Source organism: Lepisosteus platostomus, chromosome 7 (assembly GCF_059453375.1).
Source record: "Lepisosteus platostomus isolate fLepPlt1 chromosome 7, fLepPlt1.hap1, whole genome shotgun sequence".
Taxonomy (NCBI): Eukaryota; Metazoa; Chordata; class Actinopteri; order Semionotiformes; family Lepisosteidae; genus Lepisosteus; species Lepisosteus platostomus.
Window position 1 is genome coordinate 1,518,011 of NC_142617.1, and position 23,002 is coordinate 1,541,012.

At 46.8% G+C, this 23,002-nt stretch overlaps 1 protein-coding gene across 1 annotated transcript; it reads left to right on the forward strand.

The window, feature by feature from the left end:
* Positions 1–329: 329 nt before the first annotated feature.
* Positions 330–22,466, forward strand: LOC148657749 (pyruvate dehydrogenase (acetyl-transferring) kinase isozyme 3, mitochondrial). The gene is made up of 11 exons (XM_088638429.1): positions 330–704; positions 9,528–9,669; positions 11,043–11,114; positions 12,279–12,463; positions 13,091–13,180; positions 13,410–13,487; positions 14,934–15,010; positions 16,000–16,101; positions 16,537–16,647; positions 17,050–17,163; positions 17,958–22,466. Exons 1-11 carry the CDS (start codon positions 599–601, stop codon positions 18,099–18,101), a joined length of 1,221 nt encoding a protein of 406 aa, XP_088494555.1. The 5' UTR covers positions 330–598; the 3' UTR covers positions 18,102–22,466.
* The last annotated feature ends 536 nt before the right edge of the window (positions 22,467–23,002 follow it).

Consider the following 23,002-nt stretch of genomic DNA (forward strand, 5'->3'; position numbering starts at 1 on the left):
AGAAATAGCGAGCTCTGTTCCACGAAGAAAGAAAGGGCCTTTGGGGTTTGCAATCAGTGCTTCCCTGGCGTGGTTGTATTGAGCTATTCACACGTGTCGTCCGGATGGAAACGCCAGTAAGACGGACGCAGCCCCCCAGCCTGCGTAGCCCCTCCACAGCGTGCAACTGTGACACCAGTACTTTCGAAATAGCATCAGTCACACTAACCCCTGCGGAAGACCCGAGCAGCCCACCCAGAATGGTGTGAGCGACACCTAGCTGGTCCAATAGAACGAAATTACACTTTTCCGCGTTGCAGCTAAGGACCAATTAGAAATGGTCTAGGGGCAGGACGAGATGTTCTCAAGGATGGTTGACCGGAACTTGGTGTACGTGCCGTTTAATGCCACAATGTATCGCAGAAGACTGCCTAGAGGGCATCAAATGTAGCAATAACGAAGTTTTTAGACAATCTGGTATAACACCGGCTAGCAAGAAGGAGCACTGCCTGATGACATCGCCGGCTGTTCGTTTTTATTGAATTTCCCGCGATTTATTCCCATCACTACATCCATGCAGTTTTACTGGAGGCATCATCAGTGAAAACAACATTCAATTATGAGGCTGTTTCGACTTCTCCTGAAAAACAGCACTCCGAAGCAGATAGAATATTATTCAAGATTTTCCCCCTCTCCGCTGTCCATAAAGCAATTCCTGGATTTCGGTAAGTAGGAATACTTCCAAATAAGCAACAGCTTTTGGTTGTTCTAATTAATCAGTTGTCTATCAATATTCTAATGTGTTTATTTGTGTGTTATTTATCGCGTCATTAGCCGTTATGATAGAGACTAAATGAACTGAAACTCAAAGTTCATTTATGTTCAAGACGATACTGAGCTACCAAGAAACTACGCTTAATCTTGAATTCAGGGTTATGGCGTCAGTTTTTCATTTAATAACATATGTAACCATATAAATATTTTCTATGACAACTGCAGTCTTCCTGCACAGTCTACTGCTTGATCGGTCTCGCCAGTACAGTTAACCGCACTCCAGTGATACAGGCTCAGAAGCCAGACTGAAAAACAAATGCTTATTTGAAACTGTTTCACGTCAGCTGTCGTTTTGTTTGGGGACAGTGTGTTTATAGTTGTCAAGACCACATTACACTCATTTCTGAACAGTTTTAAACGCCCTGAAGCTGAAATTTTGCAGGAACGTATGAACGCATTAGCATGTTTCGGTGAATCGCCTGAACTCCAGGGATTGTTGTTCTAGCTTGGTGTGAAATGTAACGATTCGGCATCTGCTGCCACAAATCAGCTTCCTCATAAGTGTCTGAATTTAAAGGAACCCAAGACTAATCTAAATCACCGCATCAGCCTTAAGCTTTGCTTAAAATAGAACCAGCCTCACCGCTATTGAGTCTGCACAGAGAAAGCGAATAGATTCCGCACGGCGTGTGATCTGGAGCAGACTCATGCCGGGGGTGACGTGAGGCAGCAGCTCTGATCTGCGACCTGCGTCTGTCGTGAGGCGTTCCGCCCGTGGCGATGAATGACCTACCCTGTACGGCCCGAAGGGAAAGTCACGCCACAAGCTGGAGCGTGTCGAAGAGGGCGGAGAGGTGGCACTGTGGTTAAGGGTCTGCTCCTGTGTCTGGAAGGTTGCCGGTTCGTATCCCGCAGCCGGCAGAGGAATCCTATTCCGTTGGGCCCCTGAGCAAGGCCCTGAACCCCAGCTGCTCCAAGGGCGCTGTATAAATGGCTGACTCTGTGCTCGGACCCCAAGCTTCTCTCTCCCTGCCTGTGTGTCTCATGGAGAGCAAGTTGGGGTCTGTGACAAGACAAATTCCTAATGCAAGGGATTCAAGCCTGAAGGGGTTAGAATTGGAAAGACTTGTCTCTGTGAAACACAAACCAGAGGCCCCAGTGGAAACACCCAGTGCGTTTAGAGCACTTGACACTGTGGCGTATTCAGGTTACAGCTGCTCGAGATCCTCGGTCCAATAAGCTACCATCTTCCGAATGAGCTAGCTAGACCAACTGGCCTCCTGTGGTTTGTAACTTTCCTCACAATCTTGTTTTCTTTCATACGCGTGACGGACGTGTCTTCTGAAGTCAGGGTTACTTTTTCCCTATAAGCAGCCCAAAGGGACGTCCTCTTCAAATAAATTGGCATGCCTGAACTTGTCTGTGCTGGAAAGGTTTCCGACAAGCCTGTGGTGGTCAGGTCTCAAAAAACCCCCTTTTTGGGTGGGCATGGAGTGGAACGATCCTTTTTTAATTTTCAATTCTCTTGGCAGCTGCGTCCCGACACCCAGAATTGCATGGCCTGGTTTTATATGCGATTTAAGCAAGAGAAATTCCTTCCTGAAACATACTCCTTTCAAGCGTGGGGGGCAGACAGACATGTAGCAGGGGCAGGTGGGGCTCCAGCCCTTGTACTGTCACCCCTTAGTATGAGCAAAGAGGAAAGCTTGTCTTCACAGAAATGAGGCGGTTTGTCTGAAGTCTGGTGTGGTGTGTGTCCACTGGCCAGCTGCAGTTGAAACAGCGGATGAAGGCGAAGGTTTCCGCAGGAGTGGACAGGCTCCAGGGCTCTGCGGAGTGTGTCCACGCGGGGTTCTCTGTCGGACTGAGCCCAGGCTGCAGGCCCTGGGAATGTGTGCGCCGCAGGGGAGAGGGCTTGTGAGGATAAGCCGTTTTTTGTTATTTTCATGTGGGAAACAGCCTTGTGTCTCCAGTTGTGTGCCTTATTGTAACACCATTTTGACAGCAGAATTCAGTCGCCAAATTTTTCAGCTGATTAACTGGATGCATATGGCATTGTAGCATGCTTTGCAAAGACTAACAGAAACCCCTCTTATTGACTCTAGACATGTTTGTTCACTTGCTCTATGCTTGCAGAGTGGCAAACATCCATTCTAATATAAAAATAACTGCATTTCTGGGTCTTCATATAATGAAATTTATACTTGTATTAAGTGAGCATTCATTCATTAAGGGAATATACACATTACAGGAAGTATTTTAGGAATGAAGAATTAATAGATTATAAGCATATCAGTTAAATGTGATTTTCTCATGGAGTAAGTAGTTACATTGGAAATGCAGAGTCAAAGATCCAGGAGTTCTCCAAGTAGTAAGGTCAACTGTAAGTGACGGCACGTAATACTGAGTACTATGGCATAGATTATTCCCTGGAGCGATTCACTATTAACTGGTTTCCTGCTCATTTCTGTGAGCCTTGGGCCTCTCCTTCAACATGTTCAGATCACAGCTCAGCACTGGCCAGAGGTGTGCATGCTTAATAGCGGATTAAGAGCTCAGAACCAATCGGCACTGAGTATCAAGCCCATCCCCTGACACACCTAGGGGTCAGAAGATTTTCCAGGATCAGTTTCCAGCTCTGGGTCGTGTGTCAGACGTGCCTAAAGTTCTTGGCAGCTCCTTGAAATAAGCACGTATACTGCTGCTCGTGGACAGAGTCCATCGCAGAGCTGAATGCTACGCGTGCAGCTCTCTACAGTGTGAGAGCCAGTCTGAGGGCGATAAGAGACCTGCTGCCTGGAACATGTCAGACTTTCAACCTGCCATTTAATTACAGGTCTGGACTGCCCAGGGCTTCCTGTCTGCACTGCTGAGTGCTGGATCTGGGGTTCTGCCGCTGGCTGGTAGATGAGGAAATGTTACTGATTTGGTTAGCGGATATTCTTAGTCAAAACGATCCCCGGGCCAGTGTTAGTAAAACCTAAGAGGTAATCTTTGGTATCAGATGTGACAGGAGTGAAGTATGACTTCTTGTGATTGATGGGCAGGCAGTAGAGAAGGTGAACATCTTTAAGCTTCCTGGCACAATAGTCTCCTTCACCTCGACCTGGGACAGCAGTGTACACCAGACAGCGAAGAAGACCCATCGGAGACTCTGTTTCCTCAGGCAGTGCAGAACGTGTGCTGTGTCTCAGGAAGCCATGGTCCGTTTGCACAGGCCAGCAGTTGAGAGCATCTCACCCTTTAGTGTCACGGTCTGGTTTGGGAGCTTAGCCACTCAGGAGAGGAAACAGTGTGGACCACTCTAATCAAGCTGCTCCTAAATTAATTCCGTATACGCAAAACGTTTAAGAGGGAAAACTCTGAAGATGAATCAGTGAGCACTCCCACCCAGACTCTCCCCTGTCTGAGCTCCTTCCCTCGGGAAGAAGGATAAGATGTACCCAATCCGGAACGGAGCTGAGGTTCCGAAAGATCGCCAGTCCGGAGGCTGTTCCCTCTCTCCACTCAACATTGTTCTGAAAGTTTTTATTAAAGTATTTATTGGTTTGTAGATTCTGTCTCCACTGTAGTGTAGCATCATGTAGTATATTGTATATGATATGTGTTATTTATTTTCCTTTTTCTTCTTCTGTCTGTCTCTTTATTTTTCCATCTGTTACGTCGGTCAAAACACAAAAAAGTCCCGACAACCCGAAGCTGTGGTTTGGCAATAAAGCTGACTTTATTCATCGGCGACTTGCAGTGTTTCTGTAGTTTTTATACATTGCAGGTACAGAAGAGAACAATAGGCATGATGACAAATAGGAATAAGGATGCTAGAACTACGGTACAGGGAAGTGCAGTAACGCTGGTTTAGGAAATGCAGAGCAGCTGCTGCACGAAAGCTAAACGAATGCGTTCTGGACTGGGGTGTGAAACAGTCCATGGCTGTTTGCAGGTATGCTGGTGGTGCAGGGCAGTACCCAAGGCGGTTGGGGTGAATAAGTGCGACAGGTGAGTTCGTTACCTGCCTGAGAGTGAACTGCGAAGCCTGCAGGGTGGGTGGCCGCGGGGCGGGGGGTGGGGAGTGAAGGAGTTCTCCAGGAGGCACGTGGGGGGGGCAGGCAGCAGGAGAGAGTGGGGTACCGCAGCAGGGAGCTGGCGGGGGCGCCCCAGGGTGGGGAGAGAGTGGGCATTCTGCAGGGTTCTGGGTGAGGGGGAGGTCCGGTAGTCCAGGTGACAGAGTAAAGGCCTGGGACTGGAGTGGAACAGTTGGCAAGGAAGAGTCAAAGCCTGCAAACGGTGCAAAGAGCAGCGCCTGGCCATGCAATATTTGCTTTTGTGTGTAACTCTCTTGTTCTGCAAATCCTTATTTAATTTCGCACGATGTGTACTCACACTAAGTGGGTTTTACACTGATTAGGTACTGTAAACCTGTGTCCATCTGTGAACGTTTAGATTGCATCATTAGTCTGATTCCCATCGGCAGTGAGGCATGCAGGGAGTCTCACAGCGGAGCTCTTCCGGAGCTTCCTGCAGGCTTTCGGCGTCACACAGCCGTGCAGCTCTTCCTTTGCTGGTGGAATTCTGTCATGATCTTTGGTCCTGAAGACAAGGTCCAGAGGAGCATTAGGATTGAAGCCCTCCAGATGTTTGACCTTTTTCTCACTCTGAGCATCCGTCTCCTCTTTGGTGGTCCTCAGGGATGAGCTGGGACATTTCCCAGGGGTCACCACACGTCACACGTCGCACGAGACATGGCTGTGTGGGCCGCCAGTGGAGCCTCGGGGGAGCCAGTTACTGGCTTCGTTGTCGAAGCTCGTTGTTCTGGTTCACTGGAAGCAAAGGCAGTTAAAACATTGATGCCTCACCTGGTGGCCATTGTGTCTCGGATGTCTCTCGGCCATGCAGAGTGTGCTGGCTCTATTGTGTTACAGCACCGCCGGAGACTGGAATCCTTTGTGAGCCATTCCCTCGGTGATGTACACACTCGGGGGGGCCCTTCTTTAGCTAGCTTCTCCTTCACCTCAACAGGGCTCTTCACTGGCCGGTATCCAAAAATACTGCAGTTAAAAAGATCAAAATTCTACTTCTTCTGGGCTGTCTTAATTTTTGCAGTGAACATTGAAGACTAATATATATTTTAAAGCCCTCGCACATTCATACAAATGTGATAGTGAAGTGTTTTTTCCCTTAGTCACTGTTTGACGAGGTCTTTCTTTGGAGTCAGTGATGTGTTAACAGGCCTCCTCTCTGATGAGCTCAGTCTAAAAAGACACTTCCTTCCATATGGCCAGAAAAGACGCTTTTATTCTTCCACTGCAAATGAAAACTGACCATGAAGTTTAATGATTATGATTTCTTATTTATTGCACATCTCCAGTCATTGTTTACATTCAACTGTTTACTTGTAAATTGTCTGCTGTTTGTTTGTATATTGTCTTGATGCACTGTCTGCACTTTGTGTTTTTACACTTGTTTTAACAACCAAGAGATTTTTGTAAGTAAGAATTCCATTATTCCAGTACATGTACCAGTTTCATATGGCAATAAAGTTCAAGTTTGAATATAAGAACCTTTAATGAAGTTGTTCATAAACTAGTGGGAAAAATCTCTAAAGTTTTCATTATGCTTATGTGAGGTTTTTGTTTTGTTCTTCGGGTGGTTTTTGAAACATTCTTATAACGAAGATCATCCTGCTTAATGGCTTCCAGCTGGGTTTGTTTTTTAGTTCAAGGAGGCTGTCTGCCAGGAAGGCGAAGCAGAGGCTCGGAGCCCAGAGGGCTCGCCTGCCTGCACTTGTGTTACAGAGATATGTCAAGAGATCTGTAATGTCCAAGTAGTTTAATGTCTGCCCCAGGGCAAAGCCCTGCAGCGCAGTGTGCCTGGTCACCATACTAGGACATTCAGAAGCAAGAGTGGCACCCAGTCCAGCAGGCTCCACCTGGATTCCCTGGGAGGTCTCCGGTCCCACGATGGAGCAGATCCAGGGCTGTGTCTATTCCTTCTCATGATGTCCACTGGTGGAACCCTGTGAAGGTTGTGTGGACTAAAGAGTAGATCAGTCTCTCTTTGACTTGGCCATGAGGGATCGTTGAGGGCGTTTTATGGAAAAAGAGAGCACAGCCCAGAAGAGCACGGCAGTAACCCAGCGCCTGGCGCGGAGCAGCCTGTGCTGAAGCAAACAATAGCAGATGCTAAAGTGCCCCCTGCAAAACTGCTGTCTGTGTGGTCTGCTGTTCCTGGCATTCGGGAACTGTGTTCTGACTGGTAATGAGCCCCATTCACGTGAGCTCATGCTGTGCAGCAGCAGGCAGCAGCACCAGCTCATGAGTTACAGTGTGTCTTGCGCCCCTGCCGGTGTGCGTTTCATTCTCCCCACACCTGCCTCAAGCCGGGCTGCAGCAGGGCAGGCCCAGAACGCTGAGGTCACGAGGAGCACGGCGCTGCGGGGGTCACCTGCGGGTCCCTGGAGCTGCTCCCCACTCGAAGGGCCAGGGCTGCTGCTCTTTTTATCTCCTCCGCTTGTGTTTGTGCGGCCGCAGCTTCGGTAGAGCTGAACAGGCAGTGGGACACCGCTGCGTCGCGGGGATGCCTCAGCTGTCAGGAGCCCCCCGAATCCATCAGCCACCAGCAGCCAAATGAGGAAGGCAGTCCGCGTGGCCTGCTCTGATTTCGAGTCCTTCCTCTGTACTGAAAGCACGGCCGTTTTTCTCTTCACCCAGAGCAGCGGCACTGGGGTGAAAGAGCTGTGGCTAGTCACGTGTGAGATAGCGTTTCCTCCTGCGCGGTGGCAGTTCTTTCTTCGACTGGGGACCTCCTCCCTGGGGCGCAGTCCTGCTGCTGCTGCAGCTGTTCTGGGAGCGAGCGCAAGCAGCGTGCTCCTGGAGAGCTCGTGAAAAGCCTTCATGACACGTCGTCGTGTCGCGCAGCCTGACGGCGCTCACGGAGCGCTCAAGAGGACGGCTTCCTGTCACGAAAGGCTGCTGTGAATAGAATGGAGGGACCCGACGACTGTCGTGGGCGAAGGCAGCCCAGTCTGTGGGGTAAACAGGCGGAAAGTTCCCATGTCAGCAGAATGGGCAGGGGTGTGAAAGGGTGCGATTGTGATGTCCGTCAGCGTGCCGGGTCAGGAATATGCCAGGCAGGGGCGTTCTGGAAGAGGCGTGAGGCAGGCCTGCCTGGGTATCGGACTACAGCACATCCGCAAGCTGTTTTTAAAAACCCATGGAAAACAACACAAAATAGTACACAGCACTGAACCATCCCAGTATCTCCCATCCAGGGGTTGTGGATTATCTGCCGGCGTGGGTTTTTTTATTTAAAGTAAGGATGTTTGACTTGTGGGTTAGGAATGTGCTTTTGTCCAGCACCTGGTGTGGCCGTTTTGTTCTTGGTAATTAGAGTGTAATAATTAAGAGCTTGACTCTTCCTGTCTTCGAACGTGCTCGGGCTTGTTGGACTGCCCTCTGGGGTCACTCCGCTGTGCGCAGGGCGGGGGTGCAGGCAGGGGCTGGGGCACACGGTCCCACAGAGGGTACACATACAGCAGGGACACGCTTGTCCACATGCCTGTCCACACGAGCACACAGAGCCATGAGCAAGCATGTCATATAAAAGAGTGTGTACTATCAGTAGATGTTTATTACAAAATTATTCTATGAAGATACTTTTCATTATATTATTAGTAGTTTGTTCATCCTACCTGAAAAATGAGTAAGGCACCAAGAGAAAAAAAAAACGAAGGTGTTATACAGTGAAAAACCAATGTGTTTCTAATGGCTTTTACTGAAAATAATCAACACACAGTGAAAAATAAAAAAATAACAAAACAATTAAAACTCAACCACATGGTTTTTGTAAAGTAAATAAAATCCAATCTTTTTCAGTCCACTTTTCCTAGTGAAAATCTTGACAGCCAGAAGCCTAATGCAAAAATATTTGTAATAATAAAGTTTGAAAGCCTCTTTGATAACATGAGTCATTGTTTCCAAAATATAATGTAAAGCAAGACAAATCAAACCTCACTGTTTTGGATTTTCAGTAATATTTTGCCAACAATCTGTCACTTTGACACTGACGTTCAACCTGAACATAAGAGATGAGATCTCTTTTTTTATAAGATTTAAATACAGGCAACCATACTGGTTCATAATCTAGCGGATGTTCTGAGAGAGGCCGGGTTTTGAAATTGCTCCTTATCCTGAAAGGAACTGACCTATAAACACCTCTGCTAAGAGCAATGTAGATGCCTAGTTACAGAACTCGCAAGTGAGTCTATATACAGTATGCTCGGTCCATTGGTACATGCCTTCCTGAAAGGTTTGTTGGTACTTTTATTAAAGATACATACAGTTTTTAATGCTCCGGTTTCACTTTTCTCCTTTAATAATTTACAAGCTGAAAATATAGATAATTCCACATCTGTGCTGCTGGTATTTATGCAGTCTTCCCGTCCACTTGCAGTAAAGTCTAGGAGCCATTGATGAAAAGCTGACAGATCAAATTGCTCTGCGTTGCAGAGCCACACTAAACCTGCCCTTGAATTTGGAATTGGCTGTATTTACAAATGACATAAGGCTGATGAGCTGCATATATACATCAGAATACTTAATATATAGCTATTAAGGCCTACGAGTCAGTTTAGTGTTGGAAACAAGTAGTATATTTATATACAGTATGCAGCGTAGTTACCTGTAATGGGAAGCACTGTATGTCATTGATGAGGTTTATAGGCCGTGTGAGATTTCCTGGTCGTAATGACCAGCGGGCCTCTCTGTCGCCCCCTCCAGGCCGGGACAATGCCTGCGAGAAGACGTCCTACATGTTCCTGCGGAAGGAGCTGCCCGTGCGGCTGGCCAACACCATGAGGGAGGTCAACCTGCTGCCGGACAACCTGCTGAGCCAGCCCTCCGTCCGGCTGGTGCAGACCTGGTGAGTGTCCGGCGCTGGGCGGGGCGCGGAGGCGCCCTCCTGCTGGGCTCCTGCAGAGCTCGGGAGCCACTTCGCCTTCAGCTCTGTACTGGTGTTAGGGGTGGAATCTCGGACTCCAGGCCAAATATCCCCCTGGCCTTTACCAGTCATGGCCTCCTAATAAACCCCCTCTCTGAACTGGCTTCATCACTCTGTTCTCCTCCCCACTGTGAGCTGGTGTGTGGGGAGAGGACTGGAGCATCATCCAGGTGGGGCTGCACACTGGTGGTGGTGGAGGGGATCCCCGCTACCTGAAAAGCACTTTGAGTGGAGTGTCCAGAAAAGCACACTATAAGTGTAAGGAATTATTCATTATTAATAACTCGCCCTGTTCCCTTTTTGCATCGGGGGTGCATCTCTCAAGGTGTGCACAGCGGCAGGCCCTGGGTGTGGAAGCTACTGTAGGTGGTGAGAATCCAGCCTGAGCCACTGAGCCACTGGCATGCTGTTCACGTGGGACTCTGGCCTGGGTGTTTCATAGTCCAGCCCATTATCTCTGTAAATTGCTTTATTATCCTCTAAAAAGGCTTTGATATTATATTCTTTTTTATCTCCTCTTTTTTATATACTTTGTTTCTTTAAACAAAAATGCAAAGCTTGCAATTACGATTTTGAACTTTAACCCTGAATTCAATCAAGGCTTCAGAGTAGCTGATCAGTGAGTTGTCGTACCGATCCCCCTTGTGCAGACAGCATTTCCTGTTAAACACAATAAGAACAGAGAAACAAAATCATTCTGAACCATAGCTTGCAAACACGTATAACTGTTGATGTCATTAAATGTTCTTATGGTTTAATTGGGGGTAATCTGTTTCAGATTATTGTTCCACATCACTCATAATCCAAGTATCTTCAGACCCCAATAACTGTGTTTCACAGGCCAACAACAGAGGCAATTTCTTAATGTGGAAAGGGCTCCACACATTCCTGAACCAAGAGAGTTCAGAGTGACTTGCAGTGTCTTCTTTAATAGGATCCAAGTGTCTTCTTTAATAGGATCCAAGTGCAGCCTCTGATAACGTCTTCAATTACAGTGTGTCAGACCAAAGGTGAAAGGCTACTTGCCCATTCAGTCAAAAACGAATCGGCTATTGTTTAATTGTCCTGTTGTTGTGGTGTATAGGTCAAAACGCACAATCAGTACAATATCTCTACAGGTATGTGTGAAATGCATGCACTGCTTTGGATATTGAAGACAAACAGCCCCTCTCTGTGGTCTGGACCAGAAAGTTCTAACCATTGCGCGTCGTGTCACATCCAGACCCCTGACTCATTGTCTTTCCTGACCGTGACTGCCAGGACCAGCTCTGAAACGCTGTTCCATCTTCTTTCAGGTACATGCAGAGCTTTTTGGAGCTTCTGCAGTATGAGAACAAGAGGCCGGAGGACCCCCATGTGCTGGATGAGTAAGTATGAAGATCGAGCTCCACAGCCATGTGAGGCAGCTGCACGAGAGCTCTTCTCTGTGTGTAGAGTCAGTAAAAATGGTGGTCAGCTAGACTGCTAGGTACATTTTACCATGGTAAAGGTACATTGAACAAACCTTCACCAGCACCAATCTTAAAGTGCCCCCCCTCCCTTCTCTTTCCTGCTGCCCAGTGACACCCCCAGCTCCTGTCTTTGACCCTTGAATCCTTAGGTGCTCTCTCTGTCCTCAAGGCCAGACTGTGGTTTGTCGGTGTCAGGGGTGTCGGCGTCTGTGTGCCTAGACTTCACTACACACACTTCCAGATAGAGTTATGGAATCGAGACTTTTTTAAAACCGGGCCTCAAAACACATTTGTTTAATTGGGCTTTCCGTAACACTTATATATTTGCCAGTTTTGATATTCAGCACATTCACATGAAAGCCACTTTACAAAATAAAGATTGTCATCACCTGAAGATTTTAAAACCTCAGACATTCAACAAAAGCAAGGCAGAACCTATTAGCTGTGCGGCTGACTGCTTGTCCTATCACAGTACTGCTATTTCATGAAAAGATGTGGGTTTCACAGTCAAACAAAATGTACCTTTAAGCAGAAAAGTCTTTTTTCCCAGTGACCCAGAGTTGCCCCCTACTTGGCAGTAGTTTTCCTATTACCTAAGCCTTTTTTTTGGAAAAACACCTCATTTAATTCAAATGCCCTCTCACACAGCTGAGGTACTTTAGGGCAGAACTGTTTTTCTCAAGCAGTAATCTGCAGTACTGTGTTTTGCCTGTGCTGTCCGACAGTGTAGGCACTGTATGGTGTGGAAAGAGCTATGTTCCTTATTGCAGTATCATTATGCCACAGTTGTGTCACATATTGAAAGTCTATATCCCTTTCAATCTATGGGTAACACCAAATAAATTACTCTCCATCAAGTCAGTGATATTATTAAATGGTATGTAGTATTGTTATAGCTTATGCCATTGTTAAATGTTGTAATCTGTGTTATTACAATTTGAAGGCAGTGTCTGCTTTTAAGTTGGGTCCTGCAGAGGCGTATAAGACTAGCGAGTGGCAGAAAAAGGAATCCAGCGTACAGAGCATTCACTCTGATGCAAGTCGAATTGTAACTTTTGTCTTTGGCTTTCGTCCTGGAAGTTTCCTGGACGTCCTGATTAAGATCCGGAACCGACACAACGACGTGGTCCCTACGATGGCCCAGGGAGTGATTGAATACAAGGAGAAGTATGGATTTGACCCCTTCATAAGCAGCAACATTCAGTACTTTCTGGATCGCTTCTACACCAACCGGATCTCCTTCAGGATGCTCATCAACCAGCACAGTGAGTGGATGATGATAATTGCATGACTGAAGTCTTAAACAGGACAGACCATGACTCACCCCTGGAAGCTTAAGTTTAAAACTCTCACTTGCCTTGACTGTTGTGTTTAGAAGTAAATGCTGGTATTATAGAACTAATTCAGACCAGGGATTTCCAACTTCAGACATTGTAGTTCACAGAGTCCATCAGGTTTTCTATGCATCTTTAAGTCATCAATATCTAAGACTGTGGAGAAGGGATTTAATTAATTGGGTTGACATCAGCCTTCTCATTTGGAGAGCCATTTATAACTTAAAGACATAGAAAACATGTTGTATTCTTGCAGTAAGGGACTGGAGTAGAGACACCTGATTGAGGCTTTTTATTAAGCTTGTTTGGAAAACTTAAAAGAAAAGGAGGACCTTTAGCAGAATGCTCACCCTGAATGAGCTAACATTAGAATATGTTACAAATTCCCATATATTTTTGAGCTAGTCTTAAACACTGTCAGAGGTTGATTGAAACTGGTTGTGATGCAGGTTCAGCAGAGCTTTGTGTGAGGTAGAGAATAAAGGGCACTGACGCTGTGGGCCTTGGCCTTCCTGGATTAATTGACACATTAAATCATATTTTAAAACTCTGTTCCAGCTCTCCTGTTTGGTAATGACACAAACCCAGCTCACCCCAAGCACATAGGGAGCATTGATCCCACCTGCAACGTGGCAGAGGTTGTGAAAGGTAAAAGGATTTTTGGTTGTTGTTTGGTTTTCACCGCTGCACTGAAATATTTAATAAGAAATTGATGAGCTCACACAGGGCCTTGGCATGACAGCTTCTCCAGACATCTGCTTTGGCTCACACTTATGAAATGAAACAAGAATGAAATAGAATGATTTCTGTTTTGGGAACTGTTGTGCAGAGCCTCTCTTACTTGTTAGCTCTGATGAGGTCTTGTCTTATTCCTCAGATGCGTACGAGACCGCCAAGATGCTTTGTGAGCAGTACTATATGGTCGCTCCCGAGTTAAAGATTGAAGAATTCAATGGTATGTATGTGAGCTTCAGTACGTATAGAAACATGTGCTGTGTAAAGTCTTATATGAGTTCAGCATTGCCAACACCGTATCAGTGCAGATGTTATCGGATATATTGGGTATTTTAAGTCTTTGAAGGTGCGATTCACTCAGAGACAAACCCAGCATATCCATTAGATATTAGAAAAGGATGCCTGAATCTCGGCGCCTGAGGAGGCAGCAGTAGAAGCCCTAGAGCAATCATTCCTGGAAATGGCACACTGCTCGCCCAGAATACTTTTTATGTTCAGTAGACTGTTGTCCAGCAACTGAAGTGTCAGTCAGAGACACAGCTGCGCCTATTTATACAAGCCCTTAAGGTCACCACGGAGAAGAAGAGTCAGATGAAAGTCAGGAGGGAAACAGGAGCGCACTGAGGCTTCTCGGCCTGTGAAGGAATTCTGTCTGCTTTGAGTTTCATGCGAGGACAACAAAGCCAGTCCTTCCTGCTGTATTTGATGAAGCCCTTCCATTGGTAACTTTTCCATCAGTATTCCGTCAGAAGCCTTTCCATCTTCAGCTACAGTAATACAGCAGGGGAGCTCTGAGCCTTGTTTGTCCAGCTCCCAGTCTCACTGGAAATTTGAGCTCTTGTGTTTTTGGTTCCAAAAGGAAAGCTGGGCAACACTCAAAAATTCTAAAATATACCAAGAGGCTTTCTTGTGAAGGGATGGAGAGTGTATTATTAGCTGAGTGTGTTCTGCGGTAGGTGCTGTCATCGTGCAGAATTGCAGAGCCTTTGATAAAAATGAAATTCATGTTTCTTCACTGGCATTTAGATGAGCTGTCTATGCGTGCCAGAGCTCCTGTCAGATTTCTTGGCTTTTTTTTTTTGTTAAACGTAAAGGTTCTTCCATAATCAGTCTTTTTTTTAAAAAAGCTTGTGAGAACTGGGACTTGTCATACAAGCCTGTGGATGATTAAAACCAGTATTTTGGAGTGTAGATAATCTTTTTCTAATATTGCTTTGCTACCTCCTTAGAATATGGTTTACAGAAAATGTGAGAAAATTAGTTAGTTCGTATTTGCTTTGCAAGCAATTATAGGCACACTCTCATCTCCTCAAGTACAATTAATTAAGTGGGTAATTTCCTGTAGTTTCCCTACTGGAAATGTCAAAGCCTGATATCTGAAGTGTTTTTGGAGATTAGCCAGCTGTCCCAGCTGGCCACCACGCCGGAGAAGGTCAACCACAATTTCTGTGTTTAAGAAAATTTGATTTAATTGCTTTATAAATATACTTCAACAACCGTGAGGCTTCACATACTGTTCTATTTTTTAAACCCTGAGGGAAATTGGTTTGAAAGAGAATAGATCAGGTTACCACATGCTGAAGTGGCTGCTGTCCTTAAGAGTTCTGCAATAGAATCGTCTTACAGTCTCTGTTTTTATTTACTCGTTTTTCCTTTCCTCTCCTAGCAAAGGCCCCCCAAAAGCCCATCCAAGTAGTGTACGTGCCCTCCCATCTCTTCCACATGCTGTTTGAGCTGTTCAAGGTGAGTATATCACTGAAATGCCATGCAGCGTGTCTCCCAGACCTGCCCCTAGCCCCCGTGTTAGTGTGAACAGCCTGGATGCTGAGGCGCTTGGAGTGTTTCTGGGGCGCCCCCACCACTGCAGGAGTCACCTCCGTCCTGGGTGGGGGCCCCACAGACAAGCCTGCTCCCCCCCACTGCAGTCACAGGACCTCAGAAGGTCGTACTGTTCCTCAGCTGGCAAGAGCACAGGCTGACGCCGAGACGAGACTTACTCCTGGCAGCGTGCGGTATCATTGAGCTCACGTGCACTCCTGTGCTTGCTTTTGCTTGGTTTGATTCACTGCTGAGTAGTATGGCTTGGCCCTTTCTAAACAAATGCAAAAGCAGGTCAAAACTGGAGAGGCAAGGGATCGAAATGAGTGCCCCTGCCATGCCTTGGACCCTGCAGACTATCCTGCTGTCACACTGAGTCCGGAGGACCTGTCCCTGAACGCAGCCAGAGACAAGTGGAAGACGCAGCTGCTGTAAAAAGAGGGTCGTGTTTTCACGAACGGGGAAAAGCCAGTAGTAACTGCCTGCTCACTCAGGGTGGATAAGCATGTTGGGCAGCCCAGAGGTTTCTTTGGTTGTGGATCAAAAACAAGATTAAAGCCAAAGTGCACATGCATTTATTACCAGTTATATACAGTGTACACCCTGCTGACACTGCCTGAGCACCAGACATCACAATAGCATCTCGCAGTGGTGCAGGGCGGAACTGCAGTGTCAGATACTCTTGACCTGTTAAACCATCCTTACGTCTTTAAGTGCTCTTATGTCCATGGGGTTTGTTTTTTCAGTTTTCGCTCTGTTGCACCACTGAGAACCTGAAAGGAATGTGTTTATCCGATCAGTAAGGTGGTTCTCCTCGAGAGGCGGGGAGCAGGCTGGGCAGTCGTTCACTCCCCACGCGGTGTTCTCAGTGCTCTGGGGTGTCGCGTGACAGTGTGGCGTGTCTCTGTGTCCAGAACTCGATGCGCGCCACAGTGGAGCTCCATGAGGGCAAGAAGGAAGGCTGCCCTCCCATCAAGACTCTGGTCACCCTGGGAATGGAGGATCTGTCTATTAAGGTGAGGGCTTTGTCCGGTTCTTTTCGCCGCCAGCTTCCTCTCGCTGTTAAAAACCTGACAGAGGACGGGCGCCTCCTTACCTTTCCAACTGGCACTGCGGACTCAGGCCGTGAGTTTAAAACAGGTGTAGCGATGCGTTGTCGTGAGTCATCTGCACTGTGGAAGTGGGAGTCTGTGTGAGTCTAGTTTTCATGACTCCCAACTGTCTGTATAAAGGACAATAATTAAAATTAATTAAAAATCTATAGCTGCGTATCTGCAGATGAAATAAGATTTCAGTGTATGGGAGTCACTTGTTAACGATTCTGATTTCTGGGTCTTAATATTATTTGATTTGGGGGGATTCTTTCAGTGCAGATTATTAATGAAGTGCTGTTGACAAGTGGTACACCTGATGTCTCATGTTTTTTCCCTCCTTGCTCCTGTGCCTGGCAGATCTCGGACAAGGGCGGGGGAGTTCCTCTGAGGAAGATCGACCGGCTGTTTAACTACATGTACTCCACCGCGCCCAGACCCAGCCTGGAGCCGTCCCGGGCCGCCCCGCTGGTGAGCAGCTCCCCCTCTCGCTCGGGCCTGTGGCCCCGGGGGCTGGCAGCTGGGGGCCCCTCGGTGCCCGGAGAGAGGCCAGCTCCTGGGGACCCCCTCTGTGCAGGCAGGCGCGGCGTGATGCCAGCCAGCACTGGCTGCCGGTGTGGCGCCTCTGACGGGTGTCTGTGCCGGCTGGCAAGTTGCAGGCTCAGCGGTCAGACACAGCGTCGCGCAGGAGGAGCTGGGTCCCTGTGCAGGCCAGTCCTTTTAGTCAGAAACATTTCTATTCCCGTTTTAACTGTGCAGGATCGCCGTTATCATTCTTACTGCTAACTGTGGGTCTAATAAGTCTTCCTCCCCTTGTGTGTAAAGACTGCATGGCCGTGCTTTTCCTGCCTGTGACCTCTCTGTGTCTTTCAGGCGGGCTTTGGGTACGGACTGCCGATTTCCAAGCTGTATGCGCGATACTTCCAGGGTGACCTGAAGCTCTACTCGATGGAGGGTGTGGGCACGGACGCTGTGATCTACCTGAAGGTACCTGCAGCTGGGGTGTGGGTGGACAGTACAGCCAGTTCTAGTCAACTGATTCAACTGATTACTCCTTTTTTCCCCACTTTTGAATTTCTTGAATTTATCCTTTGTCTTATTCCATTTCTTACTTTGAAACACCTCATTGTAAGATCAGGAGACCAGCTACCAGGTGTCTGTTTTCTACTTATCCAAAGTTTATCTGCTCATCTTATCTAGAGTTGGCAAATAATACTTCCTGCATAGCTACTGTCTGGCAGGTGAAACTAAATCAGGAGAATTACCCAGCACTGTAGAAGTGGCAAAGGCAATCTGACAGAATTCACGACTGGGCAAGCATCTCGGATGACATTTAATGTAGATGAGGGCAGAGTTTTACATGCAGAATCAAAAACTGAATATAAAATGGAAAATGCAGAGCGTGAAGATGCTACTGATGAAAATGACTTAGGTACTGTATCCATGCTGACATGTCGTTTTCACCTTCTACACAGAGTGAGGAAGCAATAAAAAGGCAAACAGACTGTTAGGATTTATAGTTGAAAGTGCGAAATTTCAATCCAGGGAATCGATTAGCAGATATAAATGGCCCCACCCTTGATAAAAGAATAAATAGCCTGGAAGTGATCTGACCCCGTGATCTTTGTGCAGATCACATTTGATCCACCCTGGATCTCAGCTCAGTGTCTTTTTCATTTGTCTTGCGCTGGGCGGGGTCTCGTATCACCCGGATAATCCCAGCCTTCCCAGCTGCTGCTGCTGCTTCCGTCAGGCTGACCAGTCTTTCTGCTGGGTTCCAGGCCCTGTCCAGCGAGTCCTTTGAGCGGCTCCCTGTGTTCAACAAGTCGGCATGGCGGCACTACCAGACCGGCCCCGAGGCGGACGACTGGAGCAACCCGAGCAGCGAGCCCCGCGACGCCTCCAAGTACAAGGCCAACAGATAACTCCTCCGCCACGCCCCCTGCGCCCCCGCACACCTGACATGACGTTCCTATCTCCAGCAGCGTCCAGCGTCCTTCACTCCTTGACATTTCCATCGTGAGAGCTGGTGGTCGGCAGCCGCAGGGCAGCGCGAGGCAGAGTGTCCTGGCTGGTGCTCAGGCGGAGCTCCTCCAGGGCCTCTCCGCCCGGCTGAGCGCTGCTCCTCCACTGTAGGAGCGTGACACAGTGTCTCCGTTTGTAGCGACCTCTCTCGTTTGCAGTGGGTTAGAAAAGTACACTTGTTTTGTAATGTGACAAAATAGCGGCCCTTGCTGAAACTTTACACATAGATCTCTCTCTGTAGTGGTGTTTGTTACCTTTCCAAACCGAATGAGAAAGTGCTGAGATGCTGCAGGAGGTGATGATTCCTCTCGGAAGAGTTTGTCTCTGTCCTGTGTCGTCACGAGCCGTTCTGTCTCTGAAGCTGGCCAAGAGGCAACACGGTACAGAAAGGTTTCAGATTCTTTCCTAGAAAAACTCATTTGCTGTTGAACGGGGGAAAAAAAGCACCTTATGTTCGTGTTACGGAACAATTTTAATGAATAAGAAAAAAATGCACAGCTGTGTATGCAAATCACTATTTTACATAAATAATATATATTGTTGGAAGTTATATTGAGGATGAGAGTTTCATAACAGAAAATGTTTGAAACTTTAGTTGCACTGATTTTAACTGTTGATGTTTGGGGCATTTTAAAGAATGTTATACAGTAGGTCTTCGTTATTATGTTTTTTAAGACCGCAAAAAGCCTAGCTGGCTGTTTCACTGCTGATGTGAGGATGGGACCAGTCCTGTTCCATTGGCCTGCACTGCAGCTGTTCTTAGCAATCGTTGCACCTTATTTGAGCTCAGGGGAAGGGCGCATACAGGAAGAACAGAGGACGAGTGCAGCAGTCGCAGAACAGTCTTCCTCTCTCCCTATTGGCATCCTGTAAGTTAAGTTCCTGCTGCTTCCGCTTTTGTTTAAAAACAAAAGAGCTGTTCTGCATTCCTGCTCCCCACTGCGTCTCTCCTCATATCTGGAGCACACCTGGATGCAGACCAGCCCAAGGTGTGTGCGCTCAGGAGAGTGGTGATGCCAAAGTTCGCAAGAATGCGGTTGAAATGGGAATTTTGACTCGTGAAAGGCAGAGCTCGCTTTGAGACGGTCATGATGTGTGTTGCACACATGGAGTGGGCCAGCAATGCTGGAAAGTTGTTTAGGCAAAGGTAGAGACCAAGTAGCTACATCAAGGCCCAGAGGAGAATATATTTCAGGCTACAGCTGGGGTTGTTTCTCTATAAGTTGTTCAGGTGTTCACGTGAGACAGTGGGCCAGTGTAGAATACCACAGTGTGTATAGAGTCCACTGGGCCAGTGTAGAATACCACAGTGTGTATAGACTTCACTGGGCCAGTGTAGAATACCACAGAGTGTGTATACAGCCCACTGGGCCAGTGTAGAATACCACAGAGTGTGTATACAGCCCACTGGGCCAGTGTAGAATACCACAGAGTGTGTCTACAGCCCACTGGGCCAGTGTAGAATACCACAGAGTGTATACAGTCCACTGGGCCAGTGTAGAATACCACAGAGTGTGTATACAGTCCACTGGGCCAGTGTAGAATACCACAGAGTGTGTATACAGTCCACTGGGCCAGTGTAGAATACCACAGAGTGTGTATACAGTCCACTGGGCCAGTGTAGAATACCACAGAGTGTGTATACAGCCCACTGGACCAGTGTAGAATACCACAGTGTGTATAAACGTCACTGGGCCAGTGTAGAATACCACAGAGTGTGTCTACAGTCCACTGGGCCAGTGTAGAATACCACAGAGTGTGTCTACAGTCCACTGGGCCAGTGTAGAATACCACAGAGTGTGTCTACAGTCCACTGGGCCAGTGTAGAATACCACAGTGTGTATAGACTTCACTGGGCCAGTGTAGAATACCACAGAGTGTGTATACAGTCCACTGGGCCAGTGTAGAATACCACAGAGTGTGTATACAGTCCACTGGGCCAGTGTAGAATACCACAGAGTGTGTATACAGTCCACTGGGCCAGTGTAGAATACCACAGAGTGTGTGTACAGCCCACTGGGCCAGTGTAGAATACCACAGTGTGTATAGACTTCACTGGGCCAGTGTAGAATACCACAGAGTGTGTATACAGTCCACTGGGCCAGTGTAGAATACCACAGAGTGTGTATACAGTCCACTGGGCCAGTGTAGAATACCACAGAGTGTGTATACAGCCCACTGGGCCAGTGTAGAATACCACAGTGTGTATAGACTTCACTGGGCCAGTGTAGAATACCGCAGAATCCGTTTGTAAATCACTCCACAGTCTCTCATGAATCAGAGTTGTTCCTTAATTGTATGAAACTTTATTACGAGCTAGTGAATAATTATATATGAACAACGAACATTTGCTTTATTTAAATTATGCATTCATTACTGTGTGACTACATGACCACTGTCATTGGTTAACAATTGCAGCGCGTTGTCTGTGTTTTTAGTACGAAGCTCATGTTACGAGAGCAGAGATCGTCTCAGGATGACTCCCTGAAGCTCCACAGTGTATTACTCTAAAGAAAGACCCAGAATGGGAAAGATGATCATTTGGTTTGGGTGTTTTACTGCTTTTCTTTTGCCTTTTATTTGTAGTTTTTTAAGACCTAGATTGTAAAACCAGGTTTTTATTATTGGTATTTTAAACTGGGGCAGCTGACAGTTGTACTACCAGTGCAGTTATTCTGCATTTTACCACTTCAATAGTGTTTGTGCAGGTCGTGAACATTTTTATTGTTGTCAGATTGACTTGATATGGAAATCTTACTGGGAAATGATATTGTGTAATTTAAAGAAATTTGATTAATGAAATGTTTTCTGCCTTGTTGTTAGGCTCAGTTGCTGAACTTGGTTTCCTGTTTTCCTGGTTTCCTGCTTATTAGCACAACAGAAAATAAGTAAGAGAGCCTTGTACCTTCATTATTATCCTTATATTTTTAATTATTTTCTGCTTTTGTTTTTTAATTAAGATTTATAGAAAAGTAGTGGGTATCATGGGAAAATGCTATGTTAATTCTTATTGGGCATCAATTGAAATGCAGGTAATTTCTCAAATGCAAAAATTGAATTATTAAACCTTTGCACCTTTATTTATTGTGCACACATTATTTTAGTCTGCTGGCATAAACTTTGCTGTTGTTCAATCATGTCTGTGTTGTTGTTGCACCAGTAAAGTTGCATCCATTTAATCTTTCTGTTGCTTGTGAGGTGTCATCAGCATAGCAGTGCAGTTAGATCTGAGAATGTTATTGACCACAGATTCCATAACATGGAAAATGTATGCAGCAATGAAAGAAGCTACTTGGGTAAAGATCTCTCCAGCTTGGTTTTGTGCTCAGTTTTGTAACTGGTGCCTTTTTAATTTGGTTAGTGCAGGTTGTGGAACATTTGTAGTCATCGCCACTTTTCTGCAGGAGAAACAATGTGGTGGAGGGAGTTGTAAGAGTGCAAACGCAGGTTACTACGAGTTTCTTACATGTCACCACATAGCAGGTCAAGTGCTTGTGCAGTGTTGTTCACACAGTGGCACCAATTTCACTCCTCTGGGCAGGATGCATCACAATTCCAAACACGAAAGCAAGATAATACTTTTTACAGAAGAAGCGGGCAAATTTTCAAATCAATAAGCTACTCATTGAATCCCATCCTGGTGTAAGAGAGATGCAAAAACAAGTTTTGTTATTTTTTTAAGGAAGTTCAGAACTAGCTGTGTGCAAAGCTGCAGTTCTCAGCTTGGCCACCCCGGCTCATTGGTGCTTCACAGCAGCCCCTCAGACTTCAGGAGATGAAAAGATCAGTGTTGGAAAGGCTGTGCGTGGGCTCTCGCACAGCAGAGAGCCTGGTGTCAGTCAAGAGAGGGTCTTCTCTCCCAGGGCTGCTGAGAGGCTGAAGTCTTTGGCTGAATGTTATGAAAAACAATGCTGCGATCTGGTGAGCCGGGGGGGATGGTCTGGGATTGACATGTCCTGTACAGACAGGGAGCCCTGGAGAACGGCTTTCCTCTTGTCTGCCTGCTGCCTTCTTCCTGGAGGAGAAATGCTCAGGATCGTGTTCACAGATGAGGAGGATGTGTTCAGGCGGCTTTGATCATTGTCACTCCGTTAGTGCAGTGCGGTAATATACAACACGTGCAGTCTGTATCAGCAGAGGATGACAGTCTATTTTTATTGATTACCGATTTGCCAAAAAGGTTGTAGACATGTTGCTACTGGTTTGACCGAAAGAACATGTTCACTGTGTTTTGGGACAATAAAAATGTAACATTTCAAACATGAGTGATTGTGTGTGGCTTGCTCCCTTTCCCTGTGGCTGTTATCTCTGCTCTGCACCACTCATACAAAAGAACTTGAGAAACGCATGACAGGGTGTGATAAATATTCTAACAGTAAATTCAGTGTCTGAAAGCCAGCGTGTTCTGCTGTAGGTTTTCACTCAAGACCTCAGGACTGTGTTGATCAGTTCTATGGGATTTTATTGTTAACCTGGACCAGGACTGCACTCAATATACTTTGGACAGATCTTGTCAGAATATTAGTCACTTAGAGTTGGACCTTTTCATCAGGTCACTACAGTGACTGAATAGGGGAGTTCAGTCTTCCTTCAGCTGGCATCTGTGAAACATGGATTTTCAGGAGTTTCCAGAAACTCCTGAGTTTCCTTGCCCTGTTTCTTCACGTGCTCACATGCCACTGAACTGTGCAGCCCAGTAGCGCCAGGCGGGTCTGATGATTTGGGCCCAGTAACACCAATCGGGCCTGATGATTTTGGGTCCAGTAGCGCCAGGCGGGCCCGATGATTCTCTCCCTGTCTG